Source organism: Podarcis erhardii (genome assembly GCF_964252035.2).
Source record: "Podarcis erhardii genome assembly, chromosome: 6".
In the NCBI taxonomy this organism is placed as follows: Eukaryota; Metazoa; Chordata; class Lepidosauria; order Squamata; family Lacertidae; genus Podarcis; species Podarcis erhardii.
Window position 1 is genome coordinate 2747558 of NC_138510.1, and position 18546 is coordinate 2766103.

At 46.1% G+C, this 18546-nt stretch overlaps 1 protein-coding gene and 1 long non-coding RNA gene across 5 annotated transcripts in view; one reads left to right on the plus strand and one right to left on the minus strand.

Annotated features, from left to right (window-relative positions):
* The window catches only part of EFCAB8 (EF-hand calcium binding domain 8), a 65985-nt gene that overhangs the window by 22440 nt on the left and 24999 nt on the right, over positions 1–18546 (minus strand). For all 4 annotated transcript variants that reach the window (XR_014157880.1, XM_081867517.1, XM_081867516.1 and 1 more), the window contains exons 9-16: positions 17739–17851; positions 16608–16681; positions 15274–15404; positions 12653–12720; positions 10820–10968; positions 9528–9665; positions 8629–8724; positions 5883–6110 (exon numbers count right to left, since the gene is read on the minus strand). Coding sequence is in view for 3 of the 4 variants with exons in the window: in XM_081867517.1 (XP_081723643.1) it covers positions 5883–6110; positions 8629–8724; positions 9528–9665; positions 10820–10968; positions 12653–12720; positions 15274–15404; positions 16608–16681; positions 17739–17851 (997 nt within the window). In the remaining variant the exon portion in view is untranslated. The remainder of the gene's footprint in view (positions 1–5882; positions 6111–8628; positions 8725–9527; positions 9666–10819; positions 10969–12652; positions 12721–15273; positions 15405–16607; positions 16682–17738; positions 17852–18546) is intronic.
* Positions 646–18546, plus strand: part of LOC309345247 — a 109160-nt gene continuing 91259 nt past the window's right edge. The window contains exon 1 of the long non-coding RNA XR_014158140.1: positions 646–719. This is a non-coding gene — a long non-coding RNA (uncharacterized lncRNA). The remainder of the gene's footprint in view (positions 720–18546) is intronic.

Genomic DNA, 18546 nt, shown 5'->3' on the forward strand with positions numbered 1-18546 from the left:
ATGAGGCTGAGCAGATGAGAGACAGAACCACGCCTGATTTCTGCCGAGATTTCCAAGGCTTTGGCTATGGGAGAAGCCAGTGCCTTTTGGGGTGTTATTGCATCAACAGTGCGGGTTGTATACATGTGCAAAAAAAATAATCTCTCAAAGGACCTGTTGATGGCATTTTACCATTGTACTGTGGAGAGTGTATTAACTTATGGTCTATGCGTGTGGTTTGGGAGCTGCACGGCCAGGGGGAAAACAACGCTGTCCAGGGTTGTAAAGACTGCGGAGAGAATATTAGGTGCAGTCTTCCCACCTTGGATCAAATCTATGCTTCCAGGTGTCATAAGAAAGCTGCAGAGCTAGCGCAGGATAGTGCACACCCCAGAAATTATCTCTTTCAGCTTCTGCCTTCTGGAAGATGGTAAACATAAAGGGACCCCTGACTATTAGGTCCAGTTGTGACCGACTCTGGGGTTGCGGCGCTCATCTCGCTTTATTGGCCAAGGGAGCCGGCATATAGCTTCCGGGTTATGTGACCAGCATAACTAAGCCACTTCTGGCGAACCAGAGCAGCGCATGGAAACGCCGTTTACCTTCCTGCCGGAGAGGTACCTGTTTATCTACTTGCACTTTGACGTTCTTTCAAACTGCTAGGTTGGCAGGAGCAGGGACCGAACAACAGGAGCTCACCCCGTCGCGTGGATTCGAACCGCCAACCTTCTGATCAGCAAGTCCTATGCCCTGTGGTTTAACCCACAGCGCCACCCACGTCCCCTGGAAGAAGGTCCAGGGTTATAAAGACCAGGACTAGCCGCCTGAGAAACAGCTTCTACCCAAATGCGATTTTGGTTTTAAACACAGTGTAAGGAGTCTCTATGGGAGTATATTGTATTTAAAAATGGGGTATCAGAGTTTTTAGGGGGCTAACCAGGCTGGGATAGCTGGGATAGCAGGCTTGTTGGTTTTTGAATGTCTTATGTAGATTTTTCAATTTCGTTGTTCTGTATGGGACAATGACAATAAAGATTATTGTATTGTATCGTATCGTATCATAGATCTTAAAGACACTACAGTCAACTTAAGAACTATCGCCCCATATCTTTATTAAATGTGGATTACAAAATTTTTGCTGACATCTTGGCTAGAAGATTGAAAAAAGTGTTGGTGGATGAGATCCATAAAGACCAGGCAGGCTTTCTCCCGGGAAGGCATTTGTCTGATAATTTGAGGAACTTAATTGACATTTTGAAAAAGTTAGAAGTTGACATAAACACGAAAGCAGTTTTTATATTTGTGGACGCGGAGAAAGCCTTTGACAATATTTCCTGGAGTTTTATGAAAAAGAATTTACATGGTATGGGGGTAGGGCAAGGGTTTGAAAACGGTATAGGCGCAATTTATTCGGAACAAAAAGCAAAATTAATTGTAAATAATGTGGTTACGGAGGAGTTTAAGATAGAAAAAGGGACACGACAGGGGTGCCCAATCTCCCCACTGCTTTTTATATTGGTCTTGGAGGTTTTGCTGAACATGATTAGAAAAGACCAGTTGGTTAGAGGGATACCGGTCGGAGCTAAACAGTACAAATTGAGAGCATTTGCAGATGACCTAGTTTTAACGTTACAGGAGCCAGAATCTAGTACGAAAAGGGTTTTAGACCTAATTAAGGAATTTGGCCAAGTAGCAGGATTTAAACTGAATAAGTTAAAAACTAAAGTTCTAGAGAAAAATCTAACATCAATGGAAAAGGAAAGGTTTCAGAATGAGACTGGTTTGACTGTGGTTAAGAAAGTTAAATACTTGGGGATTAAGATGACAGCGAAGAATGTGAACCTATTTAAAGATAATTATGAAAAATGCTGGTCAGAAGTGAAAAGAGATTTAGAAATATGGTCAAACTTGAAGCTTTCCTTGTTGGGCCGAATTGCAGTCATAAAAATGAATGTATTGCCTAGAATGTTATTTTTGTTCCAAACATTGCAAATTGTGGACAAAATGGACTGTTTCAAGAAGTGGCAGAAAGATATTTCTAAATTTGTCTGGCAGGGCAAAAAGCCCAGAATAAAATTTAAGATTTTAACTGATGTAAAGGAAAGGGGGGGCTTTGCCCTGCCAGACTTCAAACTCTATTATGAATCAGCAGCTTTTTGCTGGTTGAAAGACTGGCTGCTTCTTGAGAACACAGACATTTTGGACTTGGAAGGTTTTAATAATGCCTTTGGGTGGCATGCATATTTATGGTATGACAAGGTTAAGGTTCATAAAATGTTTAAAAATCATATTGTCAGGAAAGCACTATTTAATGTTTGGATAAGATACAAAGATTTACTGGAAAATAAAACCCCAAGGTGGTTGTCACCGATGGAAGCTAAAGCTTTCAAAAGACTTAACATGGAGTCCAATTGGCCAAAATATTGTGAGATTCTGGAACAAGAGGGAGACAAATGGAAATTGCAGAGTTTTGAGAAATTAAAGAGTAAAGTACGAGATTGGCTTCACTACTATCAGATAATGGAGGTATATAAAATGGACAAAAAAATCGGATTCCAGGTGGAAAAATCGAAATTAGAAACAGAATTGTTAGAACCTAAAACTAAGAATCTGTCTAAGATGTATAACTTGCTGTTGAAATGGAACACTCAGGATGAATCTGTGAAGTCTGTTATGATTAAATGGGCACAAGACGTTGGACATAACATTATGTTTGCTGACTGGGAACAGTTATGGAACACCGGTTTGAAATTTACGGCATGTAATGCCTTAAGAGAGAATGTTATGAAAATGATTTATAGGTGGTACATAACTCCAGTCAAGCTTGCAAAAATTTATCATTTGCCTGATAATAAATGTTGGAAGTGTAAAGAAACTGAAGGTACATTCTTTCACCTTTGGTGGACTTGCCCAAGGATTAAGGCCTTCTGGGAAATGATATATAATGAATTGAAAAAAGTACTTAAGTACACTTTCTTGAAGAAACCAGAGGCCTTTCTTCTGGGCATGGTCGGCCAATTGGTGCCAAAGAAGGACAGAACCTTCTTTATGTATGTGACAACAGCAGCAAGAATACTGATTGCGAAATATTGGAAGACACAAGATCTACCCACTCTGGAAGAATGGCAGATGAAGATGATCGACTATATGGGACTGGCAGAAATGACCGGCAGAATTCGAGACCAGGGAAAAGAGTCGGCGGAAGAAGATTGGAGGAAATTTAAAGACTATTTGCAGAAATATTGCAAAATTAATGAATGTTATAATGTTGTTGGACAGAAATTAAGTGGTTACCAGCTGTAAAGTAAAAGTGGAGTAATAAGCTAAAATAAGTTATAAAAAGGTTATATAAGAATTTGCTGAATCAAGATTTGAACGGGAATACAAAAGGGGGAGGTGAGAGGAGGTTCGAGAAACAAGGTAATAGAAATAAGCTTTGGAAATTATATTTGTTTTGTTTTGTTTTGTTTTGTTTCTTCTTTGATTATGTATTTTTGTATTTTTGTACTTTTGTACTTCTGTTTTTTGTGCTAAATTGGAAAATCTAATAAATATCTATTAAAAAATAAATAAATAAATAAAGACACTACAGTCTTCCTTGTCCCTCATTCTGGGGAAAGCGCTGGGAACCCCTGGAAACTTGCACCAGCCAGAGATTGGGGTGGCACGCGAGAGAATTGCGGTGCAGTTAAGAGCAGGAATTCCTGAACAGTGGCAAGGGAAATTGATGGACTATGCGGAACTGGCGAAATTGACATACAAACTACGAGACAAGGACAACTGTTGCTTTGAAGAAGAATGGGAACTTTTTACAAATTACCTTAAAAAACCCCAAAATGAACAAGACTCCCTGGCAGGTTTTGAATAAACAAACACAGATTTATTATTGTTAACATGATAGATAATTTAAGGATTTTTGCAATTCTATAATATGCAGAGAATAATATGTGTTGAAAAACCGGAGAGAGGACCTGAGGGAAGATTGGGGGGGGAGGGTTTCTCTTGGGGAGGGGGGAAGGGGGAAATGAAGATGATATGTTTTTGATAATTTGTTATGTTGAAATTTTTAATAAAAACTACTTTTTTAAAAAAAAAAGAGCAGGAATTCCTCACCAATGTCAGCGGCAGTTCTGGGTGTCTCGCTCTGGATAAAGTGCCTTGCCCAACCCTTTCCTCCCTGCCAGGTCTGACCCAGTAGCAGAACCGGGGGTGCCAATGCCCCGGCCGAGAGGGCAGGGCAGCTCCTGCCACGCAGATCAGCTCAGCCATTGCCCAGAATACTGCGGGGCATGGACTAGGCAGCAACATGTAAATGCAGCAGATTCATAGAATCAAAAAAGTGTAGAGTTTGAAGGGATTTGTGAAAAGGTTTCCCAGTATCCCCAGAGCACTTGGGAGGGAGTTGTGGCCGAGGCTTAGGGCCCTCGTAGCTACGGGACCGCCTCTCCTGGTCTGCCCCACAGAGGACCTTAAGGTCCATGAATAACCATCGTTTAGAGGTCCTGGGCCCTAAGGAAGTCAGACTATCCTCCACCAGGGCCTTCTCAGTGATGGCTCCGACCTGGGGGAATGCTCTGTCCCATGAGACCAGGGCCCTGCAGGATTTAACTTCCTTCCACAGGGCCTGTAAGACAGAGCTATTCCGCCTGGCCTTTAATTTGAATTCAGCCTGATCTTTTATTTCCCTTCTCTTCCCTCCCCCTCCCCTTTTATGAAGATCACTCGCTCTGAGACCCCACAGCCAATTCTCCCCTGGCCTCCCTCCTCGCTGGCCCAAGTAGGACCAATTCGGCCAGCTAGCCCTGGGGATTACCTAATGCTTATTTCCCCTAAATTGATTTCTGAATTTTGAATTTTATTGTTATTCATGTTTTTTATACTGTATTTTATGCTGCTTTTACAAGGAAGTGTTTTAGATTTGTGGTTTGTCGCCCTGAGCCCAGTTTTTGAACCGGGAAGGGCAGGGTATAAATAAAATATTATTATTATTATTATTATTATTATTATTATTATTATTATTATTATTATTATTCCGAGGTGGCCAGTCACTGCAAAGGTATCTCTGGCTGAGAAGGGTTATCCAACCAGAATTGATGAGAAGATGGCAGCTGCCAGAAGCGAAAAGACTTTTGGATTGATTCGGCAGAAACACCAGCGTGTGAGAAAATGTTGCAACGGACAGAGGGGAATCATACACATCAAATCCACACAGAAACGCCTCATTTTACTTCAACTCACTTGTGAGAACAACTCAGAGGCCGTGAAAGAAGGAAGGTTAACAACAGAAAGATTTAAAGGAACTATTAGAAATGACTATCAAGAGCAGTAGAGATATGAGATGATCAGAGCCCCCGCCCCCCCCCCGAACTTGAAGCATGGGAAGTCCCAATAAAAAATGTACAATTCGGCAGAATACCGTATTTTTCGCCCTATAGGACACACTTTTTCCCCTCCAAAAATGAAGGGGAAATGTGTGTGCGTCCTATGGGGCGAATGCAGGCTTTCGCTAAAGCCTGGAGAGCGAGAGGGGTCAGTGCACACCGAACCCTCTCGCTCTCCAGGCTTCGTGCACCTCTCCACAAGCAGCGGGAGCCCGGCGCTGGGCTCCCACGGCTTGCAGAGAGCTGCATGTTCTGTGGGCTGGGGTCGGGGGATGCCTGGGGGGGGAAATAATTTTTTCCCCTTTATTTCCCGCCAAAAAAACTAGGTGCGCCTTATGAGACGGTGCATCCTATAAGGCGAAAAATACGGTATTTGGATTATTTTATATGTATGATATAATCTGGAATATTTAATGCGATTGGATTGGATTGTTAAAATGGAAAACTTAATAAAAATGATTTTTTTAAAAAGGAGAGAGAAGGGTTATCCAACCAGATTCTCATTTCGCCCCCTGCGCTGACCTCAGCCTTGTCGTCAAAAGGCAGCTCTATCAGGCAGGCGCCATTGTTGAAGTTCCAAAGTTTGATGGTCCCGTTTTTCAGGGCTGTGATCAGCCGCCTCTCAGGGGTATCAAAGGTCATTGCTGTGATTTCCACCGGCTGCCCTGACGAGGTGGAAAACTCCATCACTTTCTGACCGGTCATGATATCCCAAACAGTGATGACGCCACTGTAGCAGCCGCTGACCACCTGTGGGAGAAACCAGAGGGGATGGTTAACTCGAGAAGGTCGGTCAGATTCACAAGGTGCATTTGCACACGCACTCTCCGTTCGTTGAGAGTTCTCGCAACCAGAAAAAAGGATTAACAACAAGCAAGGCCACCCTCTTCAGGCACAAACATGTTGGCAGGCCAGCCTTCAGAAATGTACGACACGGCAATGTTTTGTTGCTCTTCCCAACTCTAAAACAAGAAAAGCAGCAGGATACGAGATAAATGCAATCATCCAGAAAAACTTAAAAAGAGCAGCAGGGGACAATTAAAATGAAACCATTGCAATTCCAAAAGTCGCAAAGCTGCTTCAAGCCTAGGGGACCAAGCATTGTTCCCCTGAATAATAATAATAATAATAATAATAATAATAATAATAATAATAATATATTATTTCTACCCCACCCATCTGGCTGGGTTTCCCCAGCCACTCTGGGCAGTTTCTAACAAAAGATCAAAAATACATTAAAACATCAGTCATTAAAAATTTCCCTAAACAGGGCTGCCTTCAGATATCTTCTAAATGAAGAAGAAGAAGAAGAGTTTGGATTTGATATCCTGCCTTTCACTCCCCTTCAGGAGTCTCAAAGCGGCTCACATTCTCCTTTCCCTTCCTCCCCCACAACAAACACTCTGTGAGGTGAGTGGGGCTGAGAGACTTCAGAGAAGTGGGCCTGGCCCAAGGTCACCCAGCAGCTGCAGGTGGAGGAGCGGAGACGCGAACCCGGTTCCCCAGATTACGAGTCTATCGCTCTTAACCACAACACCACACTGGCTCTGAATGGTAGAGAGGTTGCCTGACTTCTCAGGGAAGTGTATTCCACAAGCAGGGAACCGCCACTGAGAAGATGCTCTCTCTATCCTTATGCAGCTCTTAAACTGCAGATAGGTTCATACAGAGAGAAACTGCAAGAGAAACTCCACACCTTCCTCTTGTCTCACTGCTTTCCCCCGGGGGAAACTGCTCTTTAGCGCTCAGTCGGAGCAAACAGCAAATCGGGTTTTTCCCGGATTGCCATTTGTTCCGATCTATCGCTAGAGAGCAGGTTTTCCCTTGGAAATGAGCAGGGCAAGAGGAAAACTGCTCTGACTTGTACCTAGACAGCGCTGGTCGAGCAGGAAATTACTTGGACCCGTGTTTTCTAGGCACGGGACAAGCCCTAAATCAGGTACCCTGGTCCCAAGCCATTGAGGGCCTCCAAGTCAAATGAAGTTACTTGTTTCTTCGCTTATCTTTAGCTGGAAGGGTGGTCTCCTTCATAGGCACCAACTCTATAGGGCTGAGGTGTCTTCAGCCCCCCCCCCCAAGTCTGTTGGGACGGGGCAGCCAGGACTATCCAGAGCGTCCCAGGGGTGTTTCACCATGGGGGCCCCGCAAGGTTGCCTGGAGTGGTGGCAAAAGAACGGCCATCCCTTCCTGGCCCTGCCGCTGCGTTGTCTCCCAATGGGTCACTGCCTCTACCACACCTCCCAGTCCTGTGGGAATGATCGCTGGGTTGTCGAGCACACTCCCGCCCATGGACAGCCTCAGCTGTCTGCATGCGAGACCTTGGGGTGTGGAGCACACTCTCCCTCCCAGATAAGGCCACAGGTGTCTGAACATCTTGCCCCCTGTCTAACCTTTTGTGGTGTCAGTAGTCTGCCGTGCTCTCTCTGTGACCTTTGTCTCCTTCGTCATACATTGTGCAAGGGGGGAAATGACGCGGTGGAAACACGTGCCAAAATAACTTTGTACCACCCCACGATCTTGGGATTGGAAGATGTGTAAAGGTCACAGTCCAAAATGTATCTAACTGGTTTTGCATATTGTGCCAATAAAAGGAGCCTCTGCAGAGCTAGCCGGCAGCTTGCTTGCAGCTCACCTGTGCACAGCTCACCTGCATTACCAACTCCTGCCTCATGTCCTTCACTTCACAGTCCAGCCTCCAGGGCGGGGTGAGAAGGGACTATGGGTCTGGCCATGCCTCGGCCCCCTCCGCCGAGCTCACTTCCCCTGCAGGGCCACCTGCGGCGAGGTCAGCGAGCTTTGGAGCCGAGCGCAACACCATGCCACATGGCTGGGCTCTGGGCTCAGCCTCCTCCTGATGCAACAGAAACACTGCGTGTGCATTACGTGTGACATCACACATATGCGCCGTGGCCACCAATGTTGGGGACAACTTGGCGTCTCTGGTTCCCATCCAGCACTCCTTTAAATATATGAAAACTTTGAACATGCCCCTTTATTCTCCCTTTCCTCTCTGCCACCATTCCTGCTGAGAATGTACCAAGCTGCCTCAGAGCAGCTCACATCATTGGTCCACCTAGATCAGGCATCCTCAAACTCAGCCCTCCAGATGTTTTGGGACTACAATTCCCATCATCCCTGACCACTGGTCCTGTTAGCTAGGGATGATGGAAGTTGTAGTCCCAAAACATCTGGAGGGCCAAGTTTGGACCTAGATTGTCCACACTTTTTTCTCCCAGGTAAACGTCCCCAGGTGCTTCCCGGTGTTCACCTGCTTAAAGTTCTTGTTGTAGAGTGCACAGCACACCGGCTGGTCCTGAGTCTTGGCATCCAAGTCGACATACTCCACGCCGTAGAAAAAGCCAAGCTGTAGCAAAACGACACAGGAGATTTTCCCAGAGGAGCCAAGCCTGGGCCGAGGCACCTCGGAGCAGCTCTCTGACAGGAGAAATTGCCTAGAGATGACCTTTCGCCATTTGATGCCTACAAGCCCCACCTGCCACCCGAACAATGGGCGCTGCAAGCAACAGACAGGCTGCAGAAACCCCAAAATTCATTCTTCTTTCAATGAAAGAATGGCAAATTAAATTTTGTGAATATATATACATCTGGCAAGACTCACAGCATTCATAAGGGGACAATCACATCAAAAATCATTAAAAGAAGGGGGATGTGCTAAAGAGTATATGAAAAAACATTGTTCTGGGGTAAGTATATCGGTATGTAACGAATGAAGCTTTGCAGGGTTAAAGAAAGAGAAAAACGGTGCAAAAAGTATAAAGATAGAGGTAATCTATATTAGACACAACAATTTAGAAAGAGTAAAAATTTCGAGGTCTTAGAACAAAGGAAGGAAGCCAATATGTGTATATATACGTAATGATTAGAATGATGATACGGTTTTATTTGTTGGTATGTGTTTTAGTTTTTGGTTTTTTTCTTGTGGTTTTTTTTTCTTGTTTGTACTGCTCTATTTTGGATTCAATGTTTGTAATTTTTGTTGTAATTTTGCATTGAAAATTAAATAAAAATAAAAAAGAAACCCCAAAATTCAAAATTATGCTAATAAACACAGTTCGCAAAATATGAGGCGGCAGCGGCAGCCCAAGTCAAAAGAGGAGCCATTTCTCGCCTTCTGATCCCACGGTCCTTCGCCGGCCCCCTCCTCACCGTGTAAGTGGCGCAAATGATGTAATTGCAGGGCCGGTGGTAGTAGGTGGCAGAGATGGGGTAGTTGCCCAGGGGGACGTTCCTGCCGTGGATCGACTGCAGGCAGAAGTGATCCAGCAGATCCCAGACGCGGATGTTCTGAGAGAAAGAGAGGAGAGGGGAAGGCAGAGGGCCTGAAGGAGCTGGAGCAGGGAGTCAATATAAACTCTTTATATCATACAGAACATTGAACCATATGAAATATGCACTCTCTGCAGAACCAAAAAAGCAGAAACCTTCTAAATCTCTGAAAGTCACAAAATATGCACTCTAATGCATAGAATGTTTTCAAGAGAATCCATCAAGAGCGCATATTCCCACTCCACACTCCGAAGGCTTGCGGATAGCAGCCTGAAGTCCGGGGAGCGCAGCACCAACTCCCTGGTCTTCAGGCAGCTATCCGCAAGCCTTTAGAGCTTTAGGAGTTCCCGCCAGGCTCAGAAGGCTTGCGGATAGCAGCAAGCTCCGGGAGCGAAGGCGAGGTTGTGCGCAACCTCGCCTTCGCTCCAGGACCCGTTCTGGGGGCTGGGGTCAGGGGAAGCTCGGTCTTCCCCCGCCCCAGCCCCACGGCTGAAAATGAAGCCAAGACAGCGAGCAGGATCCATCCCACTCACTGTCTTGGCTTCTGCCAAAGCCGCGCACAGCCTCTCCCGGCTGGAGAGGTTGTGTGCGGCTAAAGAGGAAGCCAAGACAGCCAGCAGGATGGATCCCACTCGCTATCTTGGCTTCTTTGCTCTTTGGAGCTGGAGGGGGGAATATTTTCTTCCCTTTATTCTCCCTCCCCCCAAAAAACACTAGGTGCGCCCTATGGTCCAGTGCGCCCTATGGAGCGAAAAATACGGTATATAAAGAGTTTATTCTGACATCACATTGTTGTACTTGGTCATTGCGTTGCCTTTGGATATTACTGATATTTGTTCGCAACACAGGGCTTTAATTGTTTGGCAATCCCTGGTGGGCAGAGTTGCTCGGGTGCTGCTCAGAGATTTCCCATAATGGGCCCCTGCTCGGCCACTGTGAGCATCAGAAGATCCTGGTTGCTGGATCAGGCCAAGGGCCCATATTGTCCAGCATCCTGTTCTCACAGCGGCTCTTGGAACAGTCGAACTCTGCTCTAGGACGGGTTAAATTAACCTCCAGTTAAAAGCTCTAGGCCTCCAGCCCCACCCTTCCACTTCTCAGGGACGGACGGACAGGGATCCCCCACACTCCAACAGCAGCCCTTTCCCCGCCTCTCGCACCCAAACCCCTACTTTGTCTTTGGAGACGCTGACGATGGTGTTCCTCTGCCCGTTGATCATGATGTGGGTGACAGCCGTGGAGTGGCCCTTCATCTGCGTGATGGGGCTGCTGGTTACATAGGGGTTCCAGATGCGGATCAGGGGCTCGTACCCTCCCGTCACTGGCAAAAGAGAAAACGCATCTCAGGAGCTCCGGCGGAATCACTCCACTTTTGCCATTTCCTGTATACCTGAAGGAGCGTCTCCACCCCCATCATCCAGCCCAGACACTGAGGTCCAGCGCCGGGGGCCTTCTGGCGGTTCCCTCGCTGCAAGAAGCCAAGTTACAGGGAACCAGGCAGAGGGCCTTCTCGGTGGTGGCGCCCGCCCTGTGGAACGCCCTCCCACCAGATGTCAAAGAGAACAACAACTACCAGACTTTTAGAAGACATCTGAAGGCAGCCCTGTTCAGGGAAGCTTTTAATGTGTGACATTTTAATGTATTTTTAATCTTTGTTGGAAGCCACCCAGAGTGGTTGAGAAGGCCCAGCCAGATGGGCGGGGTATAAGTTATAAATTATTATTATCAGTAATTTTTTTTCTTAAAAAATTGTTTAGGGGTACTCTCATTTTCCTACTCATATAAAAATACTGCCCCTCAATGAGGCCAAACTTAGATTCACAAAATGTTTAGGGGTATGCGTACCCCCAGAATAAAAGCACTGATTATTGTTGTTGTTGTTGTTGTTGTTGTTGTTGTTGTTGTTGTTGTTGTTTTATGTTCTAACTGCAGCATTAGGAAATACATCCCATCAGTGGCACCGTTAGTGGGACCTGCAGCCACTTTTAAGAAAGCCTAGCCAGATTATTATTATTATTATAATATTTCATTTGCGGGGCGCACTTACTGATCGATCTGCGGAACCGTCTGCATCGCTTTTTGGGGGCAGCCATCGCAAAGCATAAGCTGATGGCAATAGTGCAGAAGGATTGCAACAGACAGATCAGAACAACCCAGGTCCCTCATCCCTTATTTAGGGCCTTCAAATTTAAAACAAACACCTTGCATTAGGAACAGAAAGGAGCCAGGAGCCAGTTCAGCTGTTTCAAGGGCAGTGTTTTGCCTCTGCTCTCCATCATCTCAGACCTCCAGAGGGATGCTGAGACATTTGGAGAATAAATTTGCGGTTTTATATTTTGATTTTGTTCTGTGAAGCACCCTGAGAGCTCATAGGGTGGTGTATATAAATTCAATAAATAAAATAAAATAATAAACTAACTGGGTCACACCCCTCTTCCCGGTTATTCACCAGGGCAGCAAGGCTGTTTTGGTGCCTCGACTGGGTTAGAAATAAGACTCGACCGGATCTAAGTAAATCATTGCTGTTATGTACTGAGTTGAATAGGATCCAAAATGCAGCAGTCTGATTGGTCCTAGAACAATAGGCTCCAGAATGCAGCAGTCTGATTGGTCCTAGAACAATACGATTCAGAATGCAGCAGTCTGATTGGTCCTAGAACAATGCAGCAGTATGATTGGTTGGCAGGAGCCACCCAATCCAGCTCCAGGTGGAAGGGAATCCACAACCTGATTGGCCTACAGGTGAATCCCGGAATTAGCCAATCATGTGGGGCCCATTGTGTAAATAATGTACATAAAGCAGACATTCTGGGGGAACTTCCATTCCTCCTCACCACTATGAGCTGAATAAAGAGCATGAAATCCACTCTCAACTCCGAGTATATTTCAGTTGCCAACTGAGAATACCTGAAGGTGCCGTTCTCTCAGGCACCTGGTCCCCACCCCAAAGAGGATACCGGCTCCAGAAGGAGGCGGTTTTAAGGAGCCATTTCTAGAGAACGTACCAAGGATGTTCATTTCCGAGGAATAGTCAAAGCAAAGGATGCCTTTCTTCAGAACGATCACCGCCGATCTGGGACAAATGGAAGAGGGGATGTGTTGATTAAGTACGCCGGTCTCTCTTATTTTTCTTTCAAAAATAATTGAATGGCTGGATTTCTGAAGAAACGGGCCAGAAAGACATTTGCCTAAAGCATGGTGGGCTGCCGGACGTTTTGCTAGAGACACCCGACCATGATCCAGGAAGGAGCAGAGGCGCAGAGCTCCACCTGGATTTCTGCAGCAAGTCTGCAGATTGCAAAGTGCACCACCGCACATCTGACAAAGTAGGTTCTTGCCTAAGAAACCTCAAGGCAAAGTGAGGCCCGTCCTGTGTCTAGAAACCAAGGGGCCAAGCGGTTTCCTCTTTGAAAACCCACTCTTTACTGCTGAATTGGAGCAAACATCCATCTGCAGGAAATCTGGCTAAGTTTTTTCTGATTCAGCGGTAAAGATGAGGTTTTCCAAGGGGTAAGATGCAGGACGAGTGGGAGTCTGGATGAGCTCTAAACCTGCTATCCTTTAAATCAGTGTTTCTCCACCTGTGGGTCCCCAGATGTTGTTGGACTATAATTCCCATCATTCCTAGCCAACATGACAACATATGGGGACCCACAGGTGGAGAACCTCTGCTTTAAATGCTTTCATTTCATACCATTCTACTATGAACTGAAAACAGAGATGTTGGACGCACCCTTGTTAGCTATGAAAATCCTTTAATAAAAACATTTTTTTAAAAAACCTAATTATTGCTCCGAAAGAGAACAATGAAGTGCAACACCACCATCTGCTGCCCAGTTCTTGGAACTGCAGCCTTGAACTTTTGTTGATCGTAATTCCTGGCCCTTGCAGGCTGTGAAGGATATCATATGCACAATCTTGTTGCAATCCTTGGAACAATCCTGTAAAGCAGAAGGCCACTGACATTATCCCCCCTTATTTCAAGCCAGGGAGGCAGCTGAGATGGAGCTCGCCTAAGACCGCTGAGTGTGTGGGAAAGGTGAGATTCAAACCAGGGAATTTAGGATTCAGAGCTGGCTTAAAGGTAAAGGTAAAGGGACCCCTGACCATTAGGTCCAGTCATGACCGACTCACTTTATTGGCCGAGGGAGCCGGCGTACAGCTTCCGGATCATGTGGCCAGCATGACTAAACCGCTTCTGGCGAACCAGAGCAGCGCACGGAAATGCCGTTTACCTTCCCGCCGGAGCGGGACCTATTTATCTACTTGCACTTTGACGTGCTTTCGAACTGCTAGGTTGGCAGGAGCAGGGACCAAGCAACGGGAGCTCACCTCGTTGCAGAGATTCGAACCGCCAACCTTCTGATTGGCAAGCCCTATGCTCTGTGGTTTAACCCACAGTGCCGCCACCACCAAACTCCCTAACCAAGTTCTTCCAAGTGAATCTTTTGCCCTGCTTTGCCCTTGTAAACCAGAAACAGGGCCGCCCAGGAGGCAGGGTGAGGAGGATGCCTCAGGCGGCAGGCTCTGGAGAGACAGCAGATCCCAAGGCCAATCTCTATTCCCTGCAAGGTAGATCTTCAATCACTCCTTCTTCCCATTTTGTGCCCTGACAAGAAAGGCAATGCCTTCTTGCGGAACAGGCACCCTTGTCCTGATTTTGCAGAGAAGGGGAGAGGAGAGGGCAGCTCTTCCCACAGGTCCTTTGGGGGTGGGAGACCAGCTCATGCATTCTCCCCATGGGAGATTTAAGCATTTCTCGGAGAGAGGATGCCAGGGCCTTGTCGGTTTCACTTCCCCGGCTGAAATCAGAATGGAGGAGAAACTGTAAATACCTGCAAATCCTGGGAGGTTCTGTCCTCCCCAAAGTAACGTTTTAAAAAAAGACCTCCAGATTTAAAAATTTAACCTTTAAAGCACTATATGGCCTAGGACCCTCGTACCTATGGGACCGCCTCTCCTGGTATGCCCCACAGAGGACCTTCAAACAAAAGCATCTTGGAGGTCCCGGGCCACAGGGAGGTTAGGCTGGCCTCAACCAGAGCCAGGGCTTTTTCGGCTGTGGCCCCGACGTGGTGGAACGCTCTGTCACAAGAGACTAGGGCCCTGTGGGACTTGACATCTTTCCGCAGGGCCTGCAAGACGGAGCTGTTCCACCAGGCCTTTGGCCAGGGCACAGTCTGACCCCCTCTCTCCTTCTGTAATCTTCATAGAACCCTAGCCCAATGGTTGCCATGAATTTGATTCTGAATTGATTTTAGAATGAATTGATTTTAGAATGCTGTGTTACTTTGATTGTTGTTAGCCGCTCTGAGCCCAGCTTCAGCTGGGGAGGGCGGGATATAAATAAATTATTATTATTATTATTATTATTATTATTATTATTATTATTATTATTAATTCCCAGGGGCCTTTCTGGGACCCAGGTTTCCCATTTGAAAGGTCCCTTGGAAACTCTTGTGCATTTACAGCCTCTGCCACAAATTCCTGATGGATATTTCCCGTATTTTATGGCTCTCTGAAGTTTCTGACCCTTTCCCTACCCACCTTCCGGTGGAAAAAGTAACGGCGTTTCAATCCCACCTTGGGTTCATTTCCAGAGCAGAGAGAAAAAGGCCTCTCTTACTGGGTTTTACCAATGTTATGCAGCGGGAGAGAGGTGAGGGCCATGGCAGTCTTCTCGGCTGGCGTGCAGGAGGCGACCAGGTTCAGCTGCGGGATGTACTTGATCTGTTGGCACCAGTCTCCATGCAAAGCCTGGAGGGGAGGGAGAGGAGGAGGAGGAGGAGGAAGAAGAAGAAGACTAAACATTGCAAAAAAGAAAGGCCAGAGAGCCGTTAACTAAAAGGAGCGCTCTATCTGCCTGCATGCCATCTTTTGGAAACCCCAAAGGAGATGTGTACGCGTTAACCTGATTAAAATGCACGCTGGGTCCTTCTTTTGTCTCAATTCAGTTCAAAGCTGGTTTGAAGGAAAACGCAACAAAATGCAGTATTCCATAAGAAAAGACATGCATTGTGGCTAACATCATGCGTGAGCCTCTTCCCAAAGATGCAGATTAATTGAAGTGTTTACACAGCCCTTTAGATTCCTCCCTTGACCAGAAACCTCTCGCTTTCTAAATTAACAGGAAGGAGAAAGGTTGCTGTTTTCATGGTAATGGAAATTAATGTGTCTTTGTCCCCTGTTCCCCCCCTGCTTTTCTCCAATGTCATGCCTGGTCAAATAGGTTTTGCAGGGTTTTGAAGCAATTCCAGGAGATGCAAAACCTATATACCAGAGGCGAGAGTCTGTGCAGAACATGAGCATAGATCCCCATTTCAAACTCCCTGGAAGACGGCGTCTGTCTCCAGCCTTAATCATCTGTTGTCTCGGCAAATTTGTAAAAGGTGTACTCATTTTGGCTTGAGCCGCACAGACATAATAATCAAGATCTTTGAAAACTGGGAGTGGGAGCCTGAACGAGAGACAGAGAGGAGAACTAAGCAAAGCTCACTTTCTCAGGACCTTTCCATGATCTGGCAATCCAGATTATAGTGGCAAGGCTAGGAGCAGGTACCCTGGAACAGCCAAAGGCCCGCAGCTTGGATGAATACTGGTGCCACCCCCCACTTGCCCATCAGTGGAAAACTTAGTGGAATTTAAGCCCCCTCTGAGGTACAGCAGATGCCAACATCGTACCTGTTCCTCCAAGATTTCATAGGGAACTTGAATTAGCAAAGAGAACTGCAAACTTGTAAGTCTGCCGCCTTATTCTATTTTATTGTGATATTTTAATTGCTTTGGGGTTTTTATCACACACATATTTATTATTTATTTTGATCGTTTTCACTGCGGTCCTTAAAAAGAGAGTAAAGGTTAGGATAGAAACACATTTAATAAATCAATATTAAAAGCAGGGAGCGCCTGGCAGAAATCACCCTAACTCTGGAGCAGGCAGGTTCATGGGGAAAAACTCACAGGGACATGGAAATTCCTGTATTGTTCAGCCTTGTTTTTCAGGAGGATGTGGACGGGGACTCTAGACATGCCACCTGTGAGGACAAGATCCAGGGAAAAACATTGTGCACCAGCAGAGCCCAGTAGAGCCAAAATATAATGCATTGGGCTCTACTCCCTCGTTTGTGACTGTTAATCCACAACAGATTAGTAGTAATACAACAATAATAATAATAATAATAATAATAATAATAATAATAATAATGTATTACTTTTACCCCACCCACCTGATTGGGTTGCCCCAGCCACTCTGAGTACCCTCCAAGGGAATATAAAAGAACACACGATACATCGGAAATTAAACGTTTCCCAATACAGGGCCGCCTTCGGATGCCCACAAAAGGTTGTATAATGGGTTACCTCTTTGACATCCGACTGGAGGGCTGAGAATTGGCTAAAAGCACAAGTTGGAGTTCATAGTTCGCACATTCCACTAAGCCATGGTCTGTTTCACAAACTATGAGCTGCCCCACAGGCGACTGAGGAAACATTGGCTTGTTTCTCCAGAGTTTGCTTTGTTTTCCAGCTGCTCTTACCTTTGTAGTTTAGTTTAGTGAATGTCTGGGATGGGGTATCTGTGTGGCGTAGGAAGGGGGGTGCGGTAGGGGCGGTTCGCCCCGGGTGTCACCTGGAGGGGGGTGACAAACTGGAAAAAATAAGTAGAGTGAACGCTCGGGTTGTGAACGTGATCCATGTGGGAGGCATGGGCAGGGTTCCCATATGACATTGGGCCATAGACCTGTAGCTTAGTAAACCGTGGCATAACATTACATGTAAACAAAACAAATCTCTCTCTGAAGGTCTGATCTGGAGTAATGGATCTACAACCTTAACGGAGTCCTTACTTGGCGTTCATTTGCTACCACTGATGCTCAGCTTATGAATAAAGCAAATATTGCAAAGGCACTCTCTCTCTCATCTGAAAGGAAAGCTCTGTCAGTGCTCAGCAAAAGGGGGAGCACCAAAGATCAAACATCGCAATAAGGGTCGACTTGCACCCCTTTTGTGGAGGCTCAGGGACCAGCAGCTCCCCCTCTGCCTGGCCAGTGTTGTAAACTGTCCCCCGCACCAGCCTGGACCAACTTGGCTCACCTATGTAGCTGCGGACATTGAAAAGCCCGTTCATCACGACATCCGATGAGGTGAAGATCAGGACGTTCCCTTTCACATCCCCAACAGAGAAGATCGCTTTGCGGCCATCGGTCCTAGTTCGGTTAGGAAAAGAAAAGGGATGAAGGCCAAAACCTGCAGGTGCGGCACAGGTGCGGAACAGGTGAGAGCTTGGCCTACCTGGGAAGCAGGTCAGCCTCGGACAGAAGCTCTGCCTGCTTCTTTGATCCAGATAGCAGATCAGAGTGCTGGAATTGGGATCCAAAATGGACGTCACTCCAGATTTCCTCTGGCCACAAGGCAGGAGCATAAAGTACTGGGGGGTGAGTTGTTTTGTTTGTTATTATTATTAAAAAATTGTCCAGTAGCACCTTAGAGACCAACTCAGTTTGTTCTGGGAATAAGCTTTCGTGTGCATGCACACCTCTTCAGATACACTGAAACAGAAGTCACCAGACCCTTATATATAGTGGGAGGCTGGGGTTTTTCTCAGGAGGGTCGTAGGAGGTGGGTGATTGACTCAATGGGTATGGTAAACCTGTGGACACTGTTAACGACTGCAATTAGTCCTACAGGAAAAAGCAAGGGACAGTATGCAGATGACCCCACCCTCCCACTAAATACAAGGGTCTGGTGACTTCTGTTTCAGTGTATCTGAAGAAGTGTGCATGCACATGAAAGCTCATACCCAGAACAAGCTTAGTTGGTCTCTAAGGTGCTGCTGGACTTTTATTATTATTATTATTATTATTTCGACTCCGTCAGACCAACACGGCCACCTACCTAATTA